Consider the following 16,635-nt stretch of genomic DNA (forward strand, 5'->3'; position numbering starts at 1 on the left):
CCCCACCCCCTGCTTGTGCTCTGTCTCTCTGTCTTTCAAAAATGAATAAACATAAAAAAAATTTTAAAAAAACAAAACATTTATTTGGAAGAGAGGCTGCCAGCATGAGGGAAGAACAGAAAGGAAGGCTCTCAGGTGGCCATCAGCGCTCCTGAGATCAGGAGCTCTTCCATGCAAGCCCAAATGTGCAGAGCCAACTCAACAAAACAAAAGCCTTCAGCTAGCTGGCCCAACTTCTCTGGAAGGCAGTTTAGTGATCATTCGTGGTCACATGGGCATATGTGTATTGAGGAGAAGGGGAGAACTTCAGTCCCTATCCCAAGTAGCTTATCAAAGTATAATTCTAGGAAGTACAATTTCCTCCATTTCTTTATATCCCCTATAATATTTCAGTGCCCCAATGACAGTTTAGTACTTTCTATAGGTTGTTTTGTTTACCTCCTTAGGTAACCTCCATCTTTAATTTAGCTCTGTAGAAATGTTTCATGAAAAAGAAAACGGGTCCACCTCCCTTACAGAAACTATGGTTCCTCCCGCTTCGCATAGGGCTTTTCTACATTTATTTATGGAGTACGGGAGGGCATCAGTTTGCAGGAGCAACCTATCCTGCTCTGTGACAGACTCTGATGCTTTCATTCTTAGTAGGCCGGATATCCTGTCTCTGCTACCAGCCATGTTTCCAACCGTCAAACACAATATCGGCTATATCCTAATCTGGAAACTAGACCAGGCAGGTGAGAGAGTGAGGAAAAAGTGGGGAGGAAGAAGGTTGGTGCGGGCAGGTGAAAAATTACCTGGAAGCGGAAGATATGTTTCTTCAGCTTCTCCATCACCAACCGCCTCTTCTCTCTTTCCTTACTTCCTGCTGTGATCGGTGAAAGGGACATGAGAACAGAGCTGACCTCAAACCCCTCACCTCCAGCGTCCCAGGTATCCAGTAGTCTAATGTTACGGTGTCATCTTAGTCTACAGCCAGCCCCCGCCACAGAGAAGACAAAACATATGTGCCTGACCTGCACACACTTGCATTTGTGGAACCCACCTGGAGGGACTCCATTGGTGACCCACGAGTCCTGCACTTGCATTTTCTCCTGACTTTCATATGGACCAAATAAAAGCCCATCCCTTTCCTGTCGCAGATAATAGGATCCTTCCAGGTCACGGAGCACAGGGAGTTCTCGTTTCAAAGCTTTCACTTCAGGGATAGTTGATGTCACAACATATTGATGCTGGACCGGAATGAGAGGGTGTTCTAGTCCCACCATCTTACCTACTTCACGAGCCCAAAATCCTTAAAGAAAAAAAAGTCATTTTAAAATGTTACCACATACGTAAACATACTACACCTGACACGGATATGGCAATTTATTTTCAGATAAAATATTGAGAAGACTTCAGTACTCGTGGAAAGTCTAAAGAATGTGATAACAACTTTAAATTTTTTGTCATTACAAAACTGAACCTGGGGGAAGAGAGTATTTTACCTGCCCCAGCGTTTTGAAGACACCTATAATCTAACAGATATATACTTGTTTTTCAGGAGTTTGTAATTCCTGAAAAAATATTTTGTCTATAAGCAGAGGCAGGCAGGAAAACAACAACACACTTATTTGAAGGACAAACCAAACAACCCAAATATATAAAGTGTACAAATGTTGATAAGAAAGACAGTAATGGACTGACCCTACTCCTGAAACAGAAATGATCAAACAATAAAGGGGCCTGTGTTGATCGGTATAATAATTGTGCACAAGAAAGCCTTCCAAGCCAATCCCTCTATCCCCCAGACCCTCCTCTCCCCACATTACTGATGCCTAAGATTCTACAAATACAGAATTGTTCTGTTAACTTAAATTTTGAAAATGTATATACTTTGGGAGAGATAGCACAGTAAGTTTTATCTGTTATTGTAAACGCTTGGCTAGAATACATCTGTAAGATCCTTTCTTGCAACGGGCATGAAGGAACCATGAGTCCAGTAAGTGGGAGTACCTATATGAGAATGTATCTCAGTTCACAGTGCATACTGAGACTGTCTTACTGGTGGGGATGAATGTTATTTTTACCTTTGCAAAAGAAAAAACCAGATTGTGGCTGAAAGGACCCTTGATTCTCCCCCAGCTGACTCTTCAGTACACAGACGTGGAGCTAAAGTCCAGAGAAGGAAAGAGACATGCCCAATGTCACAATGGGAGACCTTGGAATCATCATACCTTATTGGTTTTCTTCCTATGGGAAGATTTTGTTTTAAAAATCCAAGACACCTTCACTTGCATAAAGGTATTTTAGAATCTAGAATGATTATTTGGCAGGGACATGGTGTTGCCTGACCCATCAGCAGATTATTTGGGGGAAGGAGGTTCTATTTGCTTGTTTGCTTCAGAATAATTTTGAGTAATCGTTCAAATGATTAGAGAATCTTATTTAAGTTATTTCTTTAGAGGTTGCACTCAATTTTTTAACCATTTCTGTTTCTGCTTTTTTTAGGAATCTAATAAAGAGTTCTGAAGCCTATGTCATTATGAGGTTCAGAGCTAAATATAGGATCATCGATTATGAATCAGTCTGGGAACCCAGACTATGTACCCTATGTGTCAAAAATTATTTCTACTGGGGTGCCTGGGTGGCTCAGTCGGTTAAGCACTGGACTTCAGCTTGGGTCATGATCTCACAGTTTGTGGGTTCGAGCTCCGCGTCAAGCTCTGTGCTGACAGCTCAGAGCCTGGAGCCTGCTTCAGGTTCTCTGTCTCCCTCTCTCTCCGCCCGTCCCCAACTTGCACTCTGTCTCTCTCTCTCTCAAAAATAAACTTAAAAAAATTCTTTTTTAATTATTTCTATTTTACTATCTGAACGTCATCCTTGGGCTTTGTTGTTTTGTTTTGGCCTGATGGCTTAACTGGCCATAAGTGTTTGTTTGTTTGTTTGTTTGTTTAATATTTATTTATTTTTGAGAGACAGAGAGAGAGATAGAGAGGGAGAGAGAGAGAGAGAGAGAGAGAGAGAGAGAGAGAAAGAGAGAAAACAAGGTGAGGGGGAGGGGCAGAGAGGGAGGGAGACACAGAATCTGAAGCAGGCTCCAGGCTCTGAGCTGTCAGCACAGGGCCTGACGTGGGGCTCAAGCTCACGAGCTGTGAGATCATGACCTGAGCTAAAGTCAGATGCCTAACTGACTGAACCACCCAGGTCCCCTGGCCATACTTGTTTAATAGCCCCCTAACCGGATGTCTATTTGCAAACCAAAAATCTTACTTGTGGGCATTAGAGCCTCTTGTTGGTCTTTTAATAATTTACAGATTTAATTTATTTTTGTTAGTAGGAAGAAGTGAATTTTCAATGGAAGGACTTTGTAACAAAATATAGGAAAGCCATAAATGCTAGTTATATGCACCACAGCAGATTTAAAATATAAAAAGCCAAAATATTTAGCCTAGCAATTCAAACCACTCCAGTATCCTCAATACACTTATTTCAATTAAAAGCATAAATTAAAGAAAATAAATTCCTTCCTATTCAAACATATTTATGAATCTCTGAGTCTAATTGCTTGCTTATTAATGCACTTGATCATTAAAATACAGTGGGAACATATGCATAAGTATTATAGAACTATATGATTTTACACTCCAAAACAAGCCCAATGCTGTTTAACCCTATGGTGGTGGTGTTTGTTGGCATTTTCTTCCTCTTTCTGTCAAGCAAGTTAACCTAAATCTGGTGTGGTTATAATTCAACTCTCGCTACATCACCCACCCACCAAGTTCAAAGGTAAGAGAGACAAATATGGAAAAATCACTCAAATCTACCATTATGACCTGAGAAACAACAGAAGAGTCAATAAAAATAGTTATTGGAAAAGGCTTCTGTTTTTTTTTTTTTAATGCAATGATTAATAGAAATAGAGTTAAAATGAAGAGTGAAGGTTCATAGACAAGTTTACTTGTACAAGGTGGTTTATACGGTGACAGTGATGGTTTATACAGTGGCATTCTCTGATGCAGAGTGTCAGGCAAAATTAAGCAATTCTCTTTTGGCCGAACACTGGGCTTCACGTTGGCATGATCCAATCATATTTCTGATTTACCATATTAAGAAAAGTCTTAAGTAAAGTTTATAAAGTTATCTCAGGCTTAATGAGTCAAGAAGAAATGGAGTCAAGAGAAACATTCTTCACCATGCAGAGAAAAAACTTACATGATAATAAAATATCTTCTGCTCATGTCCTGAGCAATTTCAGGTACCAAAGGCAAGTTAGACTATTTTATCCCAAGAGGTCAGAAGTGTCCAAAACTAGTTTTCAGCTCTGCTTGCTCAAGAATAAGGTTACTACAGGGTGCCTGGGTGGCTCAGCCAGTTAGGCTTCCGACTTGGCTCAGATCATGATCTCGTGGTTCCTGGGTTCAAGCCTCACGTCGGGCTCTGAGCGTCAGGCTCTGTGCCTGACAGATTTGACAGCTCAGAGCCTGGAGCCTGCTTCAGATTCTGTGTCTTCCCTCTCTCTCGGCCCTCCCCTGCTTGTGCTCTGTCTCTCTCTCTCTCTCTTTCTCAAAAACAAATAGACATTAAAAAACAAAGTTAAAAAAAACGTAAAAGAATAAAGTTACTACGTTCTCTCTCCTCTAGGAACATCTATGTAATAGTGTTTCTCTAAAGATGTTTTGCAGACCATCTGGAACAGACACTACAGTACCTGGAGTACTTGCTTAAAATAGAGCTTCTGAGTCCCCACTCAGATCACTTAAATTAGAATCTTTTGAAATCTGGGAAACTTTCCACAGCAATTCATATGTACATCAGTTTGAGAACCAAATGTACCAGCAGAATGGGTGCTGTGTGACAATGGAACAAGTGAAAGGAGGTGGGTAAGGTTAAAAGCCTGTGCCCAGAAGTTATAGCAAACTGATGCTGGTGTTCCCGGGATGGGGTGGTGGGAGGGGCAGATAGGATTTCAAGGAAACAATTATAATCATAATTATTAGACGTATTTTTTCTAGTGCTTACTGTGTGGTACTGGTTCTGTTCAGGGTACCTTACATTATTAGCTACTTACCAGTCATAACAGCTTTCTGAGATGAGAACTATTCTCTCCATTTTACAAATGAGTAATTTGCCCAGGTCACATGGCTGGCAATACATGTGTCTCTGGGCCAGAGAGCCCCATAGACCTGGACAATGCTGGAAACACATCAGCAAATGGATACATTTTTAAAAAATTTTTTTTAAATTTTTTAAATGTTTATTTATTTTTGATAGAGAGACAGAGCACAAGCGAGAGAGGGGCAGGGAGAGAGGGACACACAGAATCTGAAGCAGGCTCCAGGCTCTGAGCCGTCAGCAAAGAGCCCGATGCGGGGCTCGAACTTGTCAACTGCGAGATCATGACCTGAGCCAAAGTCCAACGCTTAACCAACTAAGCCACCCAGGCACCCCAAACGGACACATTTTTACTTTTAGACTTTCCTTTTCATGAATATACTAAAGACTCAGCTGCCTTCTGTTACGACTTCACATAAAGAAACTTCTAGCAGGTTATGGTACAGTTGAGTACCATAATGGTGTTTACGTCTTTTATATTTCGGTCACATTTCCAAGTCTATATCCTGGTTGCTTTAATTAGATTTCAGAGCTAGCCTGAAGGCCTTGCCTGAATTTGTGAGACATCCTTGTCTCACTAAGTAACTCTGGGATACATCTGTCAGCCACGCATTCTCAAATCACGTTAACACAACGCTTTCTGCAGATGCTTTATTCATAAAACTGATCTCTGTTAATTTCAGTTCTAGAAGCGAGCATACCCAAACCTTTGCCCTCAGTTACTGAGGCTTACCTTCTATACTGCAAATAAGGTGTTTTTTTTTTTTTTTAAGCAGACTTACAAATAATTAAACACACACTTCTCTACACCTTCCATGGACTACAAATATGCAGTTAGATTTTCTCCAGTAACTTTTACCCAGTGGAAGAGAAGAGGTCGAGGAAGAAAACAAAAAAAAAAAAACAAAAAAAAAAACAAGATTATGGGCCAGAGATACGATATGCATGAGATAAAGAATTGAACATTGAGACAGCACAGTTCTTCACACAATTTTCAAGAAGCAGCTGCTTGGCTTACCAAAACCTGAGGATGCGAGAGGGAGTAGATGTGGCCAGGTAAAACGCCTCCAGAAGAAAGAACAAAGAAGGGCATCCTGGAGAACAATCCAGGCTGGAGAAAATTAGGTCCCATGGAGCAGTAAATGCAGGGCCACACTGTCAACCTAATTCCAGGGATTTCTTTCCCAGGCCGGCACCAGAAAAGCTGTACTCCAGGACCTCCTGCCATAGCCCTCCCCCACCCAACCACACAAGATTTCACAGTTGCATAGAAAACTTCACCTGGTAACCACTGCCCTGGGTTTAGGTCAGATGTCTTTGAGAATTATTCTATCTTTATCTTCAGTGATTCCTTATTCCTCACAGTTTATGGTTTAGAAAAAATTTATTACAGGAGTGCCTGGGTGGCTCAGTCTGTTAAGCATCTGACTTCGACTCAGGTCATGATCTCGTGGTCTGTGAGTTCGAGCCCCACATCAGGCTCTGTGCTGACAGCTCAGAGCTTGGAGCCTGCTTCAGATTCTGTGTCTCCTTCTCTCTCTGCCCCTCCCCAGCTTGCATTCTCTCTCTCTCTCTCAAAAATAAATAAACATTAAAAAAAAAGAAAAATGTATTACAGTGGCAATGAATTATGTAAATAAAAGCTTACCATCTTAGGAAAACATCAAAAAATATGTTAAATTAAGTTCTTCTACATTATTTCTCAAAATATCAGTTGGGAGTGTGTGGCTGCCTGAAGCACTGTGTTGAGAGACATGGGAGAACATGCCCAAGCCCATCTGAAATAAGTGCAGTGATCAATTAGTGATGTCTGGTATGGAGGTCAGAGTGTGTTTCATCTGTTTCGTTTGCTATCACTATAAAAACAGTCTGATGGATTTAGACAATAATTTTGTGAGACCATAAAGTTACAAGATTACAAGCAATCCTTGCTACATGCAGAAGAAAATATGAATGATTTCATTGCCTTAGATCTTCTCACAAAATTTAGATCAGTGATGCCCAAGGATGGTGATGGGTTACCAGATAGGGATTGGGGTGGGGTGGGGTGGGAGGCAAAGCTCAAAAACAAAGCAATGTTTTGTTCCTTTGCTTTTACTGTGTAGGCAAGTCCTTTTACATTATTTTGAATTTCAAATCATATTAAAGAAAGCATAAGATTTTTATGCTTTTCAAATGGAGGGCATGGATTAGAAAAATTCAAAAATACTAACTTAAACTCTTAAATATAATTTGATCTGATAAATAATAAAGATTGGTTTCATTTTATAATTTAAGTAATGACTCCAAGAACAGACCACAAGAAAATCAGTTACTGGCTCTTGCTTACTTTGCGTTTTAAATTAACCACTATGAACTACAGGTAAATACAAATTATTAGTCCAGTTCAGACTGCATAAGCATTTTCCCTTGCACAAGAGCTTACTTTTGTATGTCTGATAATTGAAAATGACTTCACAGGTAAATGACCTGTTGGAAAGTGTATTAACTCAGGAATCAAAAGACTCAGGTCCAAAATCTGGCCCCAACATAACTCTGTTGCTTTGCCAAGTAACATGACATTTCTGGAACTTGGTCTCCACAGTGGAAAAATGGGTGGGTTGTGAGATTAACTCAAATATCCCTTTTGACTTCACTAATCTGAGTCTAAATTGTAACAGAACAATGTAAAAAATCAAGGTTATGAAATAGATTTAATAATGTTCTGAAAGGAAAAGAGTTAAACATTTTTTGACTGAAGTCAATGAATCAGAAAAGGATGAGAGAGCACACAAATGATCAGATCTGCTCCCAAAAGTAAACTGAGAACAAAAGGATGCTCACGAATTTGAACACTAGACTTTGGCTATTAGAATAAAGAATGAGTGAACATAGAAAAAGCAGCATCATTAGCAAAAGATGATCTGGAGCAGAAGAAAACAGAGAATGGAGAAGAACACCAACTTTCTATGGGTAACCAAGGACAGGGTGGCATCTCATACACCAAAAGCAAAGTGATGGAGGGAGGGCTTTGTAGCTTAGAAACAGACAAAATGTTCACCTTGGGAATGTTACAGTGTTCCCTAACAATGTACGCAATGTAAAATATTAGATATTACTCTATGGCCAAATATCTTATTTCTTTGCCACTTGAAAAAAACCTACTAATTACACATATATTGAATTATATATATAATGCTTACCTGCAGCATTCACAATTCTATTCGCTCTCATAGATCCCTGTGGTGTTTCAACATCCCATGTTCCATCTGACCTGGGTATCAGAGAAGTCACTGGGGCAGGATACTTTAAAAGGGCACCATATTTCCTAGCCCCAGCAGCTAGGGCCATAGTTAGAGAGTAAGGATCGATGTGACCATCTCCAGGATTATACAGTCCAGCTAAAATCTAAATCGATCATAAAAGAGTCAATATTTAAACAAATACATATCCATTATTCTGTGTAAAACTGGACTGTAAAAGTGTATCATGGCATCAGATTGATCAATCTGTACTTCTTTTCCCTTTATCAAATCTCAAACTAGGGCAGGATTCACACTGAATGTTAAGTAGACAGGCTACTTAATAGAGGTTTGCAATTGTCTCCAACATCCATTCTCACCCCCAACCCTCATGGCAATGTAAACTGAATGTTTATGTAGACACATGGCCACTAAGAACAGTTTCCAATAGTTGGCAGTTATTAGTTCCAACTGGTAGCTAAAAGTATTACTAAGTTTTGGTCAATGAAATATAAATGAAAGTATCATGTGGCAGCTTTCATGAATTATTTTTTTTTTAAAGCCACTGGCATATGCCGTTTGTCCTTTCTTCTTTGCCCTTCCTCAATCCCATTGTCTGGAATGCAGACATGACAGCTGGAGCTCTAGCTGCCATCTTGGAATAAGAACACAAGAGTCACACCCTAGGAATAACAGCAATGATCTAGAAGGTGACTGGGTTCCTGAAGTCTTTGTGGAAAATAGCCATCATTCAAATCCTGCACTGCCTTACTGAAAGAGAAATTATCTTCTATCTTGTCTAAGCATTATCATTTTGGTTTCTAACATTTTCAGTTAATCTAATACTAACTGATCAATTATTTATATTGAATTGTTTAATACTGTTAATAAATTCACTTGTTAAATATATGTAAGTGTCAGGAAAATGTATACTTGATTTAGTCATTCAACAGCTTAATACCTGAATACCTATGCTATGCTAGGACTTCAGTCTGGGTACCATGTGGAAACAAAGAAGAATGACAGTCTGATGAACCGAGTTGATAGAAGGAACACTGTGCAGTATTATACTTAGGTCTCATCCATTCAACAGAAATCTACTGAGCACCAAACAAGGAGCTTTTGTCAAGAGTCTTTTCTGCATCTATTGAAATGATCGTGCATGTTTGTCCTTTATTCTATTAATGTAGCATATTACATTGATCGATTTTCAGATGTTAAATCAACCCTGCAACCGTGGCATAAATTCCACTTGGTCGTGCTGCATCATCCTTTCTAAATGTTGCTGAATTCAGTTTGCTAGTATTTTCTTAAGGACTGTTGCACCGATATTCACAATATGTCCTTCTTTTCTTGTCATGTCTTTGTCTGGTTTTGGTATCAGGGTAATAGTGGCCTCATGGAAGGAGTTGGGAAGTTTTCTCTTCTATTTTTGGAAACATTTGTGAAGGATTAGTACTAATTCTTCTTTAAATGTCTAGTGGAATTTACTAGTGAAGCCATCTGGGCCTAATCTTTTCTTTGTGGGTAGCTTTTGATTATACTAATCCAATCTCTTGTTATAGTTTTAGTGCAAGAGACTTGTTTTGATTTTAATGGAATTCATATTACTGTAGACTTCCAAATGTCATGTTGGTATTTTATAATGGATATGTCCTCATTGAAGTAATCCTGTATTTATTTGATTTGGCACCCTGCCCCAGACCCAGAGAATACTCTTCCCACGTATTTCCATTGTCCAATACCTTTGAGAAAACACTGTGATGGTGAGGTCTTCCAGCAAAGCACTCCGAGGGTGACATATAAACACATATAACATATTCTTACATGGGTGGAATTTCAATGCAGACGATGCAACGCGACATCACTCTGCCACCACGCTGTCATCACACAAAACTATAGACAAGAGAGTGCCAGCAGCCTATAAAGACTCAGGAGGGCAGACAGCCCCAGCACCCCCTCAGTGATACAAGGTGCTGCTACAGTTCAAAGATGTTACAGGCAGTCACTAGGGAGAAACTTTAAGCCTCTATGTTCCTCGACAGCCTCACCTGGTGGTATACTTGAGTAGTGAGTACAAGGGAGTCTGAGAGCCTGGCTTCAAGTCTCTGCTCCAGCTCTTTCTAGCTGGATGAGCTTGGTTCCATTATGTAAACTATCTACACTGTAGTTTCCTGTTTAGTAATAATAGATACTGTATAATATTATTGTGAATATTAATAAAATTATGCCTATGAAAAGCTTAGCATAGTAGTACCTGGTACATAAATCTGTGCCATAGTGTTATGTAATACAGTGTTAGCCATTCTTACTATTCGAATGGGAGTATTGACTAGCAAAACAAAAAAAAAAATGGTTAAAACCAGATAAATATCTGGTATGGAGCCTATTGGCAGTACAGTTATGAGCTAGAAGATATTTATAGAGCAACATCGCATGGCACCTCTAAATTTGATTTTGTAAAAAGTTTCAATAAGACAACCTTTCTCTATATATATTTATCATACCAGGTCATTGTTTTCTCTGAAGTTCTCAACAGAAGCTTATGTATGGAAACCCCTAGGTCTGGGGGACATAGTAATAAAAAGGTATTGAAAATGTTTCGTTAGTTGTCCCAGGTAGAAAACATTTTTTCATTACTTTTTTATTTAATTTGGCATACGTAATAGCCCACCTTGTTATGTACCCAAATTCTAGCATTAACCATCTGATTTCACCATTCAAGACATGTGCACAAAGTTTTTCTACCTTTAATAAGCTTCTTAAAGTAACTTTTTCTACTCTTAATTCAAGTTAATGGATGGCGAAAACACCCTTAAGATAAATACCTTATTCATGTTGAGTAGCGGAAACATCTCTTGAATTTTTTCAGGCTCAATAATATACTGCTCTGTTGCATGCCAGCCAGTCCGAGTCATCTGATATTTAAATTCATCTACCCTTACAGGAGTGGTAGCGATTCTGATACTCCCTGGCTGATGGAACCCCACCACCTGTGACAATAATGCCAAGACAAACACATACATAAATCATTATTTGGCATTCAAACATGGTTCTCCTTCTGCACGATGAAAATGCAAGTGTGTAAGAAAAGAGATGGTCTATGCCGTGCAAGAGATAACTGTATCAAATAGTTGCCTCTTACAAAAAGACGCTCATTCAGCAACTATTTACTAATTGTCTCCTCTGTGTCAGACACCATGCTAAGCCGCAGAGATGCGGTTAGAAACAAGAAGCAAAGACCCTGCCTGCATGGAGTTTATGGTCTACAGGGAAGGCAGACAGCTGAAAGCACAATTACAATAACACAGGATAGTGTTCATGTACAGAGTAAAAGAAAACTATCTGACAAAGAGAAAGACAAAGGATTTGAGGAAGGAATGTAAAGAATCAGAATGTTGCAGTGATGAGATCTCATGTGAAGTGAAAACAACATTCATGCGACAGTTCTTGATGTCCTTCAGTTGGCCAAGGACTCAGCTAGGCCCTAGGTTACAGAAATAAAAGATCTTCTCCTTGCCCTCAAGTTTTTCATAGTCTCAAGGGAAGATCAACCAGTAAAGCAAATGCCACAACAGGGAGGGGCGGGGGGCAGGAGGGAGAGATTCGTGTTAAAGGAACGTTGTAAGAACATACGTATGTTGTTAGAACCAAGAGAAGTGCCCTTAGCTGTCCTGACTGGTGGGTGGGGGAAGTCAAAGACAGCTTCTCAAAGGGGGTGACCTCAGGGAAGGGTAAAGGGTGAGTGTTGAGATGGGGCCAGAGAAAATGTTGTTTCAGGCAGAGAGCCCAGCACATTCCAGAGCTATATGTAATTAAGATTAACTGAAGCGTATGAGCATAGCAAAGAGTGGCAAGGGAAAATGTTGGAAAGGCAAGCAGGGTTCACTTGATGAAGACTCTCCCCCTCTGGCTTTTGGCTGTGGGCCCTCTGATAGTTTTAGGCAAGGAAAAATAGCATGAAAAATGTAAGTAAACTTCCATCTTAGCCTATGGGTAGTGTTTGCCTGTGACTTTATTTTGAGAATACTAATGTAAGCATGAGAAGAGATAAAAATAAAAGTGAGGGGCTTTTAGTGAAGTACTTTTCAAAGCTGTGTGACAATCTTCAGGCACGGCTATCAGATCCTTTGTAATCCAGTTTCTGAAATACTCTGATTTCTGAGTTTCTAGATATAGTAACTGATGAAAGATATTTTTGAAAGCTGCTTTTTATCCTTTCCTTATTTAAAAAATCAAGAAGAGTGGTGAACTGCATGGGAAATGTACTTCAAGAAATTAAACCAAAAACAGAGCAAACTCGAGGGGTTCTTACCTTACACATTCATTAGATTTCTCTACCACATTAAACATTTCACATGCCATTAATGTCACTACACACATGATAATAAGTCCAAATTCTTCAGAAATCTTACACATTTCTGAGAAATCGACCTAAAAGAAATTTCAAGTTAAATACATTTACCTGTCCAGTTTCCTCTTCCAATTTCTCATAAAGTTTGATGCTAGCATAATGTATCTTCTTCAAGTTTATTCCAGGATGAAAGTAAGTTGTTAAACCTGCCTTAAAACGAGAAGGAGAGAAAATACTTTAAAAAAAACCTGTCATTCTCTAATTTTTTTATTTGGGTATAGTTGACACACAGTGTTACATTAGTTTCAGGTGTACATCGAGATTCCACAACTCTATACATTCTGCTCTGCTCATCACAAGTGTAGCCACCATCTGTCACGATGTAACACTATTACAGTACCGTTTACTATATTCCTCACACTGTACCTTTTATCCCCACGTCTTATTCCATAATCTGGAAGCTTGTATCTCTCACTCCCTTTCACCCCTTTCACCCCTTTTGCCCTCCCCCTACTCCCGCCCTGTCTGGCAACCATCAGTTTGTGCATTTGTGGATCTGTTTCTGCTTTTTGTCTTTTTACTCATTTGTTTTCTTTTTTAAATTCCACCCATAAGTGAAACCACATGGTATTTGTCTCTCTCCATTTGACTTGTTTCACTTAGTATAATACCCTCTAGGTGGTTCCATGTTGTCACAAATGGCAAGATCTCATCCTTTTTTATGGCTGCTTAATATTCCACTGCATGTATATGTGTGTATATATATATACATCACCCTTCTGTATCTTGGCTATTGCAAATTATGCTGCAATAAATATAAGAGTGCATATATCTTTTCAAATCAGTGTTTTTGTTTTCTTGGGGTAAATACCTAGTAGTGGAATTATTGGATCATATGATATTTCCATTTTTAATTTTTTGAGGAACCTCCATACTGTTTTCTACAGTGGCTATACAAATTTACATTCCCACCAATAGTGCACAAGGATTCGCTTTTGTCCATATCCTTGCCAACAACATTCTCTAAGTTTTAGTACTTTATCTGTTAAGCAGTAATTTATTGCTGGCAAGAAACTGAGAAGCACGAGCCAGCTCTTTGACATGAGAACACATCAGCTCCAGTTTGAGCACACCAGGGCATAAAATTCATGGTAGAGTTATGAGAACCAATCTGAACCATATAAGTAATGTGAGAGTCAGCCGATGAACATATATTTTAAGTCCCTAAAAGTTACTAAGGAAAGAGTGTTTGCAGATTCAGAAATGGGATGATTTAGAGGAGAGGCTTAGTAATATATGCTGCTAAGAAGAATATGGGGAGGGGGGTATATAACATGGACCCAAACCAGCAAATCATGTGTGTTCCCATGAGGAGAAGGAACATGGACTGGCAAAGTTTTCCTTGACCCAATCCCCGCCATTCCCTTAAATGGAACAGCCCTCCTGTTCCCTTTCCCGAAATTTCCAAAATTCAAGAAAATTGGAAAAGAAAATTCAAAAGAATTGGAAAATTCCTGAGAATTAGAGCCTGGATAAATGGTGAACAGACTTTTGTTGAAGGTTAACCTGTGTGATAAACATTGATTATATGCCACAAATATTTGCTGAAAAAATCCTTATGAATTACAGTCACAAAAAATATCTAAATAGTAGCATGCCAAACCCCTTTTATTAATTCTGGCAAATGCAATGTAGTATCCAAAAAAAGAATTCTAAGCAATTATATGAAGCAGGTTCTCTCAATTAAGTATCTGGGGCCTCATTTTGCAGCTAATTTATCCGGGAAAGCTCATCAGAACACAGTCTGTTCAAAATAAAATCTGTTTAGGAAGGATTTATAAGGTTTTTCTATGATAGTGGTAGGTTATTTGGTTCTCCTGAACTCAAAAGCACCCCAATGATAGTTCATTAATCGTCCTTTATGGGCCAGAACCCTGGGGCTTCTATTAAATACTTGTTCATACATCTGAACATATGCACAGCTTTTTGTTTGTTTGTTGTTTGTTTTTGTTTTCTTGAGAAAGATCCTGGCTGAGCTTCAAGGTGCTCTCACAGCCAAGTGCCATTCTAACGGAAGTGCAAGTCAGGCTCTTTCACTCTCAAATATTCCAGTCTCCTTTACATGCTCAGCTATCTCATTTGAATACAAGACTTTCCAGATCATTAATGGAGACTCCTAACCTTCGGGTGTCTGCTAGATATGTCTTCCGTATATCTCCTGTCAGTTGAAAACAATGATATTCATAAGCAGTGGTGTAGGGTTCCATTCACCATATACTCAAGATCCTCTGAGCTTAACCTGGGGTAAACCAGACCACCAAAAAATTGTATATCTACACTACATCAGTCCTCTTCTTCCCCACCCAGAAGGCTATCTTCATAGAATTATAAATTAATAATCTTGCATTGGAAAGAGTCACATGGGTTAATTTTTGCAAAATTATTATTCAAGACATTTAGCCCAATGAACTTTATTTAGGGAACAAATTCTTCTAGAATTCCTAGTTAAGGAAAAGTTAGTCACTCTTACTAAAATGGTATACTTATTTCTACCGAACAATTCCTACTCCCTTCACTTCCTTGCTGCTAAGACAGTCAGAAGTAAGTGCTGGGCTTAATTTGTTTCTCAGGTATAAAAATTATACTTATTTTTTTAAAGATTTTATTCTTTAAAGTAATCTCTACACCCAACATGGGGCTCGAACTCATAACCCTGAGATCAAGGATCACCATGCTCCACTGACTGAGCCAGCTAGGAGTCCCTTTACTAATGTTTTTGTACCCTGTATTTTTTATCAGCTAGCTTTTCTCTTTTAATCTGTGTTTAAAATCTGGGGTCACAGCAATTGCATTACTAGGAATTTATCCAAAGGATACAAAAATGCTGATCTGAAGGGGCACATGCACCCCAATGTTTATAGTAGTGCTACCAACAAAAGCCAAATTATGGAAAGAGCCCAAATGTCCATCAATTGATGAATGGATTAAGATGATGTGGTATATATATACAATGCAATACTACTCAGCAATGAAAAAGAATGAAATCTTGCCATTTGCAACAATGTGGATGGAACTGGAGGGTATTATGCTAAGTGAAACAAATCAGTCAGAGAAAGACAGATATCATGATTTCACTCATATGTAGAATTTGGGAAACTTAACAGATGATCATAGGGGAAGGGAAGGAAAAATAAGATAAAAACAGAGAGGGAGGCAAACCATAAGAGACTCTTAAATACAGAGAACAAACTGAGGGTTGATGGGGGTGCGAGGGTGTGAGGTGGGGTAAATGGGTGATGGGCATTAAGGAGGGTACTTGTTGGGATGAGCACTGGGTGATATATGTAAGTGGTGAATCGCTGGGTTCTTCTCCTGAAGGCAAGACTACTCCATACATTAACTAACTTGAGAATAAAAAAACTTTTTTAATAAAACTCCAAAATTAATTAATTAATTAGTAATAAAATCTGGGGTCAAATATATCTGTGCTTTTTATTGTAAGGTTTTTTTTTTCTTAGAGACAGAGAACGAGCATTCGAGTTGGAGGAGGAGAGAATTTCAAGCCCAAAACGGTCTGACAGGGGGCTTGATCCCACAACCCTGGGATCATGACATGAGCTGAAACCAAGAGTTGGATGCTCAACTAATTGAGCCACCCAGGTGCCCTAATGTAAGATATCTGAATGTAGTATCATGCATGGTATTTATTGTTAATTTATGCGCCAATCCTATGACATGGAATGTAAGAAGGGTACAATGTGTTTGTGTTCTGGGCTTCAGCAAGGATATATTAAATGGGAATTTTGAAGAAGAAAACATTGTTCTTATCCTTCAAGATGTTATGGCCTGACTGAAGTCTTGAAACTTTCATGTACCAAACAATGAAATCAAGAGCACATGATTAAGTGCCAGAGCATTTAGAGAAAGACCTAAAAACTGAGAGAAGAGAAGGTGCTAGAATAGCCACAA

General features: G+C 39.0%; 1 protein-coding gene across 1 annotated transcript in view; it reads right to left on the reverse strand.

Annotated features, from left to right (window-relative positions):
• DMGDH (dimethylglycine dehydrogenase) overlaps positions 1-16,635 on the reverse strand; it is a 68,393-nt gene that overhangs the window by 45,100 nt on the left and 6,658 nt on the right. Inside the window, exons 3-6 of the mRNA XM_042906643.1 lie at positions 12,778-12,876; positions 11,141-11,305; positions 8,274-8,478; positions 1,043-1,291 (exon numbers count right to left, since the gene is read on the reverse strand). Coding sequence (XP_042762577.1) covers positions 1,043-1,291; positions 8,274-8,478; positions 11,141-11,305; positions 12,778-12,876 — 718 coding nt within the window. The remainder of the gene's footprint in view (positions 1-1,042; positions 1,292-8,273; positions 8,479-11,140; positions 11,306-12,777; positions 12,877-16,635) is intronic.

The sequence above is a fragment of the Panthera leo genome, chromosome A1 (assembly GCF_018350215.1).
Source record: "Panthera leo isolate Ple1 chromosome A1, P.leo_Ple1_pat1.1, whole genome shotgun sequence".
Lineage (NCBI taxonomy): Eukaryota > Metazoa > Chordata > Mammalia > Carnivora > Felidae > Panthera > Panthera leo.